The sequence below is a fragment of the Anthonomus grandis genome, chromosome 4 (genome assembly GCF_022605725.1).
Source record: "Anthonomus grandis grandis chromosome 4, icAntGran1.3, whole genome shotgun sequence".
In the NCBI taxonomy this organism is placed as follows: Eukaryota; Metazoa; Arthropoda; class Insecta; order Coleoptera; family Curculionidae; genus Anthonomus; species Anthonomus grandis.
In genome coordinates, this window is record NC_065549.1 from 6,881,472 (window position 1) to 6,891,291 (window position 9,820).

Below are 9,820 nucleotides of genomic sequence, written 5' to 3' on the forward strand. Positions count from 1 at the left end.
GTAATTTCTTAGTTTTTTTTCAGGCATATAAAGTTATTTTTTAATTTATTCCAGGCATTTAGTGTTACATTTTTTTATAAACTCTTGGGATACTCCTTATGTTCCTGGATTCGCAGTCATTTATAATTTTTTTCCAAGAATTCTCGGGACAAATCTAATGTTCCTTAAATTACTGTTGACATCCTTTTCCTACTATTACCATTTTGAAATATGTCGGTGCTGCCAAACTAAAAAAACACAACATGGCAGTCATTGATTTTATTTTCAGGCGATTGGTAACGAATTGACATATATGACATTTTTGGCACAAGACAGTCAAGTGAAGTATAAGGTCACTAAAGCCTTAACTATATACTCATAGGGGGCACTAACCTGACTTAAAGGTGAAGATTTAGTTAAATATGGGTGTAACTTAAGGATCACTTTGATATCAGTGAAGAGGATTCCTCTCTCTATGTTTTTTTTTGAAGATTCTTAGGCTCCTCCATAAACATAGCTTAGAAATATTGAATGGTTATATCCCAGTTTCAATTAATTGAATTTCATATTTCATAGTAATTCATTTATAAATATTTTAGAATGAAGTTACATCGGGTTGCATCAAAACGCGTTGACAATAAAACCGTTTACTCCATTAGTCTTACAACCGTTAAAGCTAAAAGAAACTGCATACGATTTTTTCCACAAATTTTTAGCCCCATTTGGTGTCCAACATTTTCATTTATTAACCCAACTTTTAACTTCAAATACAATAAAGCAAGAATAATAACTACTCGGCCGGTCTATGTTTTACGAAATTAAACGATTGATTGGTCGACAACAATCGATCCGTACGTTCCGTCAATGGATTAGAAATATCCTGTAGGGACATATGGAGGCACTCTTCTGGAAACGTTATGTCACTACAATGGCCTGAAAAATAATAAATTAACAGTCTGTGCTAGTGTTTAAATGGTTGATTTTTCGAGCTAGGGATCGATAAATAACAAACAGTATACACAAATTTTAGTGTTATGAGAAAACCAGTATATTTTCCAAATACAATTGAACTTGATCCCTAACTCAGAAAAACCTACTTCAACCACAAATAAACATTTAACTACACCGAGAATGGTTTTCTTTACCGCTTAGCCAATGCTGTAGACTCCCTTCTTTAGGACTACTGCTCACGGCCAGTTTTGTGATTGTCCCAACTGATGCGACATCCTTTTCTAATTGATTGGCTTTTTGGAAATAACTGTCGTGGGTATATGAGGTATCTACAGATCGACTTATTCTGGTCTCAGTAATTGGTTTTGGCTGTTTTATGTCTATGGATTTCGTTATTAGGGCGTCTAAGTTTACGGAAGGGTCTAGAGGATCTGTACCTACGAAAACATATACGGCTTGGGGAATTGATTACGCATTATCCAAAATAATAACACGGCTTTTTATGGAAAAAGAATTTTTAGCAAAATGGAATGGAAAAAGAATTTTTTAACAAAAATGGCGATATTAAATGGCCTGCTAGATCTCCAGATTTGTCCCTAAATGACTTATTTTTGGAGTTATCTTAAGGAGACTATTTACACACAAGTAGTATTTAGTAGACCAACGAATTTAGAGGAGTTGCGAGAGAAAATTGTATTGTAATTGTAATTGAAGTCGGAAAAAGTATTTAATAGGTTAACTTATGTTTAGCCAAAGAAGGTGGTTTGTGATGTTTTGTATTTGTAATGTTCTCTCTCAGCCTAATGATCGATTCCCCAACCTGTATATTCTTGAGGCAATGTTTCTTTGGAAATATTAAGATTAATATAATAAATTCGACTACGTTGGAATTTATGCCTTTTTACAGGTGTCACAGCTGCAGTTTTAAATATCTCTTCCCGTTAATATAAATAAAGATATTCAATATTCAACGGCTAAAAAATTTTTTTTAAACATAAATTAGATCATCAATATTTAGCCAAAAGACCACTTAAATTATTTCCATTATTTTTCGACGCAAGTACACAAGACGACGAATTTAAGGGTAAAAACACGGTTCTGGATTAAGGCTATGAGTATTTAGAGCAGTTTTGGTTGAGGGGATTTTTTCCTTAACAAATTTTCAATATTTTTCAGAATATTTTAATGAAATAATAGGAATTTTCTTAAAAGGATCTTAAACATTTCGTATCCAATAGCTTCATATAAGAACGTTTCTTGTGACTCAAAAATTCTTTGAGTTAGAGGCAATTTTGTCAGCAAAGGTCCAAGAATCACCAAATTTGAAACTCTAACTGATAACTCTATGAGGAATTTATTAAATCTTATATTAAAATGTCCTATTAGGATAATTAAAAAAAATCATATCAATTGCACCTACCTTCTTCAATAGAATCAGAATGGTTATACTCTTTACTACTGGCTAAATCTTCAACTCCTTCCCCAATTTTAATCTCTTTTTGCTCAAATACCTCTACAAATTTTTTAGTTCTATTTTCTTGCTTTAAAAAAATCCGGCAAACTTACCAACATTTCTTATTAATTTATGCCCTTCGGAGGCGCACCTGTGAAATACGTCTTTGCTGATTTGTCGGTTCAAATAAGCCTCCGGTACCGCCAAGGCTTCACCCGATTCCTTCGACTCCTTATCGTTTTTTCGAGGTTTCGAGTTGGACCTGAATATTCCCGTTTTTTTCTTGACAGGACTCGGGGTCGAAGCACGACTGCTTCGGCTGTTATGGCGCATTTCCTCCTTTAACTCCTGATGGATCCTATCTGGAAAAGAGATTTTTAAAATTGGATTTCGTGGGAAATCCATTGGGTTGGAAAGAAACTGAACGCAGACTTATAGGATGGGGTTTGGTAGGGATAGAAATTGACGCGGTTGCTATAGTATGAATAGGGTGAAACTGTGTCAAGAAGATTTTAAAACAGTGCGATGGCATTTTATTTATACAGGAATTGGATTGCCTGGATTTGGACTTAAAATACCCAGTCCCCTGTCTACTTTAAACAAAAACACATAAATGAAAACAGTAGAAAAAATCTATTTAAAAAAAAAATACAAAAAGCAAAAAAAAATCGTTAACAAATCGCACTTTTACCTAGTAACGGATCGTGTAAATTAGTACTCGAGATGGTAGAAAGTGACGGACTAACCAACTTATCCAAAGAAGACACCGGGTCGTCACCTGCCATGGAAACGTCACCCGTCAAAGTGGATGGTCTAGTGGAAAGGCGTTTGTCTGATGAGTGTAAATGGTGGCTAGAAAATAATATTGGTATTTTTGATATTATACTTAAACTAGTAATAATAACAAAGAAAAAAATATATAATAAATTAAAATAATAAAATGTATCTTTAAGAAAGAACCTAATTCCGTACTACTAGATCAGAAGTAGATGTATGGATGTGGGACAAAGGAAGTACTAGGAAAAGAATCTGTCTGGTCCGTAAGTGGAATTTACTCCAAGCATGATGGCAATATCTGTAGATCAAGAAGAAGAAATGTTAGTGAGATTGGGTAAAAATCCCCACTTAATCAGAGAACGCTATTTGAATGCAGAGTGTTTCTGTGGATGGTGCCCTTTCAAGGGAGCAGCTTGTGACTCATGGTGTTCCTCAGGGTTCAGTTCTTGGGCCACTTCTATTCCTCATTTATATTAATGACATGGCCAATCTTAGGATCTCAGGTAAATTCATTCAGTTTGCGGATGATTCAACAATTTTATGGCATGCCACGAGTGCGATGAATCTAAATACCACAGTTAACAGAGATATTGTTGAAATCAAGAAATGGTGTGATTCCAACAAACTGTATTTAAATATTTCAAAAACTAGTGTTATGAATTTTAAATGCAATTTAAATAATGCGTTTTTGGAGAATCACATTCTAAACAACTTAAACGAAAATAAATTTTTAGGTTTATTTACTGATAATAAACTAAAATTTGGGGGCCATATCACGCAATTGTGTAGAAAAATATCAGCAAATTGTTATGCTCTTAAAGTGGTTGCAGGAGAGGTTGATTTTGACATGGCGAGAAATGTTTATTTTTCTTTAACTGAGTCCCATTTAAGGTATGGTTTGTGTTTCTGGGGTGCATGCACTCATTACTTATTTAATAGTGTGTTTGTTTTGCAAAACAGAGCGATCCGACGTCTGTGTAATGTGAGTATAAGAGAGTCTTGCAAACAGCAATTTATCACTCATAAAATCCTAACCCTTCCTGCCTTATTTATATTGGAATCTGTTTGCCTCGTTCATAAGAAATTTAGAAATGTGAAAACAACTAATAGGCATGAATATAGCAGTCGACGAGCTAATGATGTGCTCTTGCCTATGCCTAAGAGTTCACTCATCAAAAAAACTTTACATTTGATGGTAAAAAAGTCTTTAATCATCTTCCTGCAGATTTAAAAGGTGTAGGTAGCTGGAAACTTTTTAGAAAACATGTTAAAAAAAACTCTTAGTTGCAAAGGGCTATTGAAATAACTGAAATTTTGTCACATAGATTTTAGTCATTTTTACCTTATTCTTGCAGGACTTTAGGTATATTCTTTATATTTTTTACACCATATCATTTCGCCTAATTTATTTCTGTGATTCATTTTTTTTTACAGTTTTACATTTAATAAAATTTTATATTTAGGGAGTGAATAATATCTGTTTGTGTTATACATATTGATACTCTTGACATTACATTAGCTTTGTATGTGTTGGTTCAGAGTTTTGGAGGAGTATTTCTGAAGAATGTTGTTGGTTTTACCGGTATAGGTAAACCATATTCATGGAAGCAGAATGCCTTTAGGATGATGGACCATAGTATGCTAAATAACCTTTTTACATGTTTGTGTATATGTTTTTCTTTTTTACAGCTTTGTCAACAAATTTACTTTTACGACAATAAAGCATATATTGATTGATTGATTGATTGAATTATCCACAAGGCTTAATATTAACTAGTAATTGCAGTTTTTGCGAAATGATTTTCCGGATCTACTCGATGATGCTTTTTTAAATTTACGACATAACATCGAGCTCCACCACATTATTCAAGGTGCAATTTTTTAGATGAATCATTGTCTCACAGATCGTTTGGTCGTGGCAGTGGATTTCCATGGCCTCCACTTAGTCCGAATCTTAATCCTTTGGATTTTTTCTTTTGGCGTTATATTAAGTAATTAGTTTATACAGCAGAAATCTATACACGAGAGCAACTATTGCAAAAAGTTCATGGTTCCACTACTGCTAACAGAAATCAACAAGGAACTTATATTCTAAGTAAGGCACTATTTGGTGAAAGGCTTAGGAAAGTTCCTGGAACTAAATGATGGATATGTTGCGCTTTTGCGAAAGTGATGTTTTCATTGTGTTATGAATTATTAATGTTAACCTATTTTTTAACTGTGAAAAAGAATGTTTAAAACGCTTTATATTGAATATATTGAAAACGCTTTATTTAAGCGAAATAAATGTAGTACACTTTTTTTCCTTAAAATCATCCTTCTATCAGTTCTTCTTCTAACAAAAAGATAATAAAAAATAATAAAACGGTACGAGTAAGAAAGTTATAACATGAAACAGCATGTGAATATGGTGGTAATACTATTTCTTTCATATAGTAACCATATGTCTAGTATGCTTTTGGATCCGGTAGCCCTATCAGAGGATGTCTACATCGAAAGTTTTGGTACTTATATATAATATATAATGCTAACATATCTGACCATTTTTTAGTTATTTTTCACTTAACAGAAGTAAACCTACCCTGCAGAATTTTAGAAACTCGAACATTACAGCATTGGAAATATTTAAAACTTTTTAGTAAGTTTCTCAATTTATATTTGTAAATTTGCAAAATAAACGCATTACTATTATTACTGGCACTGCCTTAAAGCTAACATATTTCAAGCCATTGGCTAGATTTGACCAATAAGTAAGAAAATGAACTCTTTAGTGTGAGAAATATTTTTTTTGTGTTATCAAAAGCTTTTACTAATAAATAAATTAACCCTAATAATATCAAAAGTAAACATTCTTACCTATAATGTTGCCTAGGATCGGGCACATCATCGCCCAACAATAAGCTCCTAACATGCTTCAAGGTCTCTTTTAAATCCACAGTTATCTTCCTATGCAGGTACCATCTTAGCTGACTTATATTTTTATTTAGTAAAAACACTGCCAAGTTAAAATGGGCTCTGTCCCGTCCTTTTATATACAAAGGGAATCTATTAAAAGACAATTCAATATTAACACATAAAACAATTAGAATCTAATATTCAATTACATTTAATTTACAATTTATTAGGTTATAGATAATTTAATTTATAATTGAAACTATTTAAAGCTTAGACAATCTGATGTTGCTTTAAGATCACTTACTCTCTATCTTTATCAGGTACATCAGGATAGACTTGATTATAAATCACTGACCGTGAACCATAATGTTTGACTGGGTGCCTCAGAGGCACTTGCAAAAATATTGAACACATCATTAGTATGTGACATATATAACCTAAAACTACTGAAACTCCTGCATCCTGATAATCTATAAAAAATCATTTTTTTCAATCACATTATAATCAAAAGAGGGAGACTTGCCTATTAAAGTTTCTGAGTCAGGTAAATGTATGCCAAGCATAGTATATTTATTCTCTTTAGGTATTTTGCTAATGGGATAAATAAAAAGGAGCTCTTTCAGAAGGTCTGCTTGTCTCATTTTTAACTGGTCATTTAACATTAGTAATCTTTCTCGGCGCGCCATTAATCGATGTCTATATTCATCCCACTGATGAGATTCCTTACTTAAAGTATGATAAAGTGACATCAGGTTGGAATCTGTAAAACAATTTAGAAGTCTTAATATAGATTGATCTTTTTTTATTATTAACATCCATGCTTTTTACCCAATGGTAAAGAGATTATTGGAAAATGGGATGAAGTTTTAAAAGTCTCTTTTCTGATAACTTCTTTACCACTGAATCTCAAATTCACTTACTCCTCTCTTCATTTTCATCTTCTAATTCAGTCAGTTTCTGTTTCAGTTTTCTTATATTTATACTCTTCTTATCTCTCTCTTCATGCAACAACCTCAACCTAAACCTACAAACTTCCATTTTCTTCATAATTTGAGTCATAAGCTCCCGTTCTGCCTTAGTGGGTTTCTCATGCAACATTTTATTCAGGCTGTTCATTGTTAACAATTGAGGTGCAAATCTTATCGAGTTGTGATGGTCTTTAGAAGAGTACACTTCTGAAACAAGCCATACACAAATCCAGGATTTACAAATATGCTAGTAACAATAGAATTATGACAGTATTTCACGACCACCTTAACATTTTAATGCAATAATTAAGAAAACCCAGCTATGTTGCTCCATGAAGTAAGTCAAATTTATTCAATTTCCTAATTGTTAATGTTTATGCATAAAAAAAATTCTGAGATTTGCTAGTTAAATATTTGAATTACCATAGCATCTGAAAGTTCACTATCTTCAGAAATTCTATATGTCTTCCGATACACAAAGCATTATTAAGTCTCACGATTTTTACAAAACTGGTGAACTAATAAAGTGCTCTGCAATATACAGTGTTTGTTGTAGGGCATATTGTAAATTGTCTTACCTTGTTTTTGTTCTCGTTCACTCAAACTTTTAATTTTCTCTTTGACATGTTCCACTTCAGTTCTCTTATTTTTAATTTGTCTTTGCAGTTCTTGTAGCCTCCTTAACTTATCTAAAGAATAACTACTAGCAACTTCACCCTTTGGCACTTTAACTCCCACCCTCCTATATACAACCGGATCCTCTTTTAGAGTCTGTATTAGATTTAGATTCTTTTGGAATGGTAAAGGTTTATCTAGGTCATGTCTAATGTAATGTTGACTAGTAAAATATACACCTAACAAAATAAATTTTGTTTAATGAGATTTTTTTTTTGGTGAAAGTAACGAAGGTACCTTGAATAATAAATATCACAGAATTAACTTTAAAATATTTAGGCTGCAGGTCTGCAATTTTATTGCCAAGACATACCAGCCCCGAGAAGTTTACTCCCCAAGTAAGCATAATTTCGTCCCCTTTTTTGGTGCTTTTCCATAAACGAAACACCACAGAGGTGGAGCTGGCCTCAGATGTATCCAGAAAAGTCAGCTCGTTCCACTTGAGGTGCCTTCCGGCGACTTTTTCGCTGGTGTAAATGGGTGAACACATTAGGGTACTGTGTAAGGTGTAGTAATAAAGGGCCTTTTTGTCCTCTGCCAAGTTGTAGACACAAATTTGGTATACATGGCGGAGACGAAGCTGAAAGTTTCACGTTGGACTTGATGTACGTCTGTAGTATACATTGGCTTACTTGTTGGGTAATAAGAGACACCCATGTCCTGCACCTTTGACGCCCCAAAGCAAATTCAGAAGAAAAATTCATGTCATCAGCACTATTTTGGTTATTAATTAATATCGGTGATGACTAAGTTTTCCGTTGAGGAATGGTGGGCAGATTAGCCATAAAGAAAGAATGAAAACTTTTTTTATGGAAAAGTACAGATTTATTTATAAAATTTTTTGTAAATTTGCTGGTGATTTTTTTGTTTATCTCTATTGACATTGACAGATGCCAAAGCTCATGATGGATGACATTGACAGGTGTTACAGTTAATGACAGTTGATGTTGAGGAATGGTATCGATGAGGGACAGCTTTGGAGCACATTATAAGATCTTAAACTTTTTACAGGTAGACGTGCCGTGACGTCATAGTAATCAATTTTTTTAAATTAATTCATTAAATTAGTTAAAATAAATGAATAACTAGATGTGCCTGTAAAATAATTTCCTAATAATTCCACCTTGAATTTTGAGTTTGACTAATCCCTGAATAGATCCCGAGTTGAAATTACGTACATCGATTGAAGTAAAATTACTTAATTATTATTGATAGTGGAATTAAACTTTGAGCCCTAGGGCTTATGTGGGATTCAGATTTAGATTATGATCCTATTCACGGACTGACTATTCGCAAAGAAAATTAGTTCGATTTTTTCAGAAAGATCGTCATGTTATTATTGGTAATTGGGTTTTTGTGCGTGGTTTCTGCACCGTTTGCGTGTTGTTTGGATACTTGGGATGAATTTGCTATGGTTGTAGAGAAAGTACCACAAGAAGGTATGTACATATATTCAGAAATTTATGATAAATTTTGTGTTATCTGTAGCATATTTGATATTTCTATCATTCTCTGTATCAGGTTACGTCTAAGATGGGATATCACCTTTAAAAATAGTAAAAAGAATATGGAATATATGATTGTTTTTTATTTATACTGGTTTTCATTTCAGGATTACTGCCTCAATAATCTTAAAATTGTAATTTTCCAAACTAATTTGACTCACTACATACGAGAATTATCATTTCATTGTACTTAGACCTTAGTTAAATTTTCTTAATTGTAATATAAAAGCTGAAAAGTGAGTAGTGACTCAACAGTCTTTTTTTTTCCAGAAAAATATGATTTCCTGCAAGAACATTTCTTCTTAGGCTACCACTTAAGATACAACCCTCACTCTGAATGCCAGGTATCAAAATGTAATTAATTACATTCATTAACTAATTGAATTTATTCGTAGAAAAGTAAGGATTATTGTGACACCGCTCTAAGCCTAATTCTTTTATTGGAAAAAGATCCATACCAAAGCGTAGAGAGGGAGAAGGAAAATTTTGAAAAAAGACATCAAGTTTGCTTCCCCAATATCGGTTGTATAGATCCAAGTGATCCAGGAGTCAGACCCTAATTCCATATATGCTCAATATTGTTAAAAGGAAAATATAATATATTAAATTTCAAACTT

General features: G+C 32.9%; 2 protein-coding genes across 2 annotated transcripts; one reads left to right on the plus strand and one right to left on the minus strand.

The window, feature by feature from the left end:
* Positions 1-700: 700 nt before the first annotated feature.
* Positions 701-8,585, minus strand: LOC126735382 (UV radiation resistance-associated gene protein). The gene is made up of 12 exons (XM_050439350.1): positions 8,331-8,585; positions 7,936-8,278; positions 7,602-7,877; positions 6,976-7,230; positions 6,579-6,815; positions 6,360-6,525; positions 6,017-6,205; positions 3,075-3,235; positions 2,497-2,745; positions 2,351-2,443; positions 1,125-1,367; positions 701-912 (listed from the first exon to the last, which is right to left on the minus strand). Exons 1-12 carry the CDS (start codon positions 8,400-8,402, stop codon positions 770-772), a joined length of 2,427 nt encoding a protein of 808 aa, XP_050295307.1. The 5' UTR covers positions 8,403-8,585; the 3' UTR covers positions 701-769.
* Positions 8,586-8,806: 221 nt separating this feature from the next.
* LOC126735384 (uncharacterized) lies at positions 8,807-9,820 on the plus strand. Its single transcript, XM_050439351.1, has 3 exons — positions 8,807-9,137; positions 9,474-9,547; positions 9,599-9,820. Exons 1-3 carry the CDS (start codon positions 9,029-9,031, stop codon positions 9,761-9,763), a joined length of 348 nt encoding a protein of 115 aa, XP_050295308.1. The 5' UTR covers positions 8,807-9,028; the 3' UTR covers positions 9,764-9,820.

Coding starts and splice junctions, on each gene's coding strand:
- LOC126735384 (XM_050439351.1), top strand. CDS start 9,029: ATGTTATTATTGGTAATTGGGTTTTTGTGCGTGGTTTCTGCACCGTTT. Junction 9,138..9,473: donor AGAGAAAGTACCACAAGAAG/GTATGTACATAT, acceptor TTTTTTTTCCAG/AAAAATATGATTTCCTGCAA. Junction 9,548..9,598: donor ACCCTCACTCTGAATGCCAG/GTATCAAAATGT, acceptor ATTTATTCGTAG/AAAAGTAAGGATTATTGTGA.
- LOC126735382 (XM_050439350.1), bottom strand. CDS start 8,402: ATGAATTTTTCTTCTGAATTTGCTTTGGGGCGTCAAAGGTGCAGGACA. Junction 6,526..6,578: donor TGACTCAGAAACTTTAATAG/GCAAGTCTCCCT, acceptor GATTTTTTATAG/ATTATCAGGATGCAGGAGTT. Junction 6,206..6,359: donor GTACCTGATAAAGATAGAGA/GTAAGTGATCTT, acceptor GTCTTTTAATAG/ATTCCCTTTGTATATAAAAG.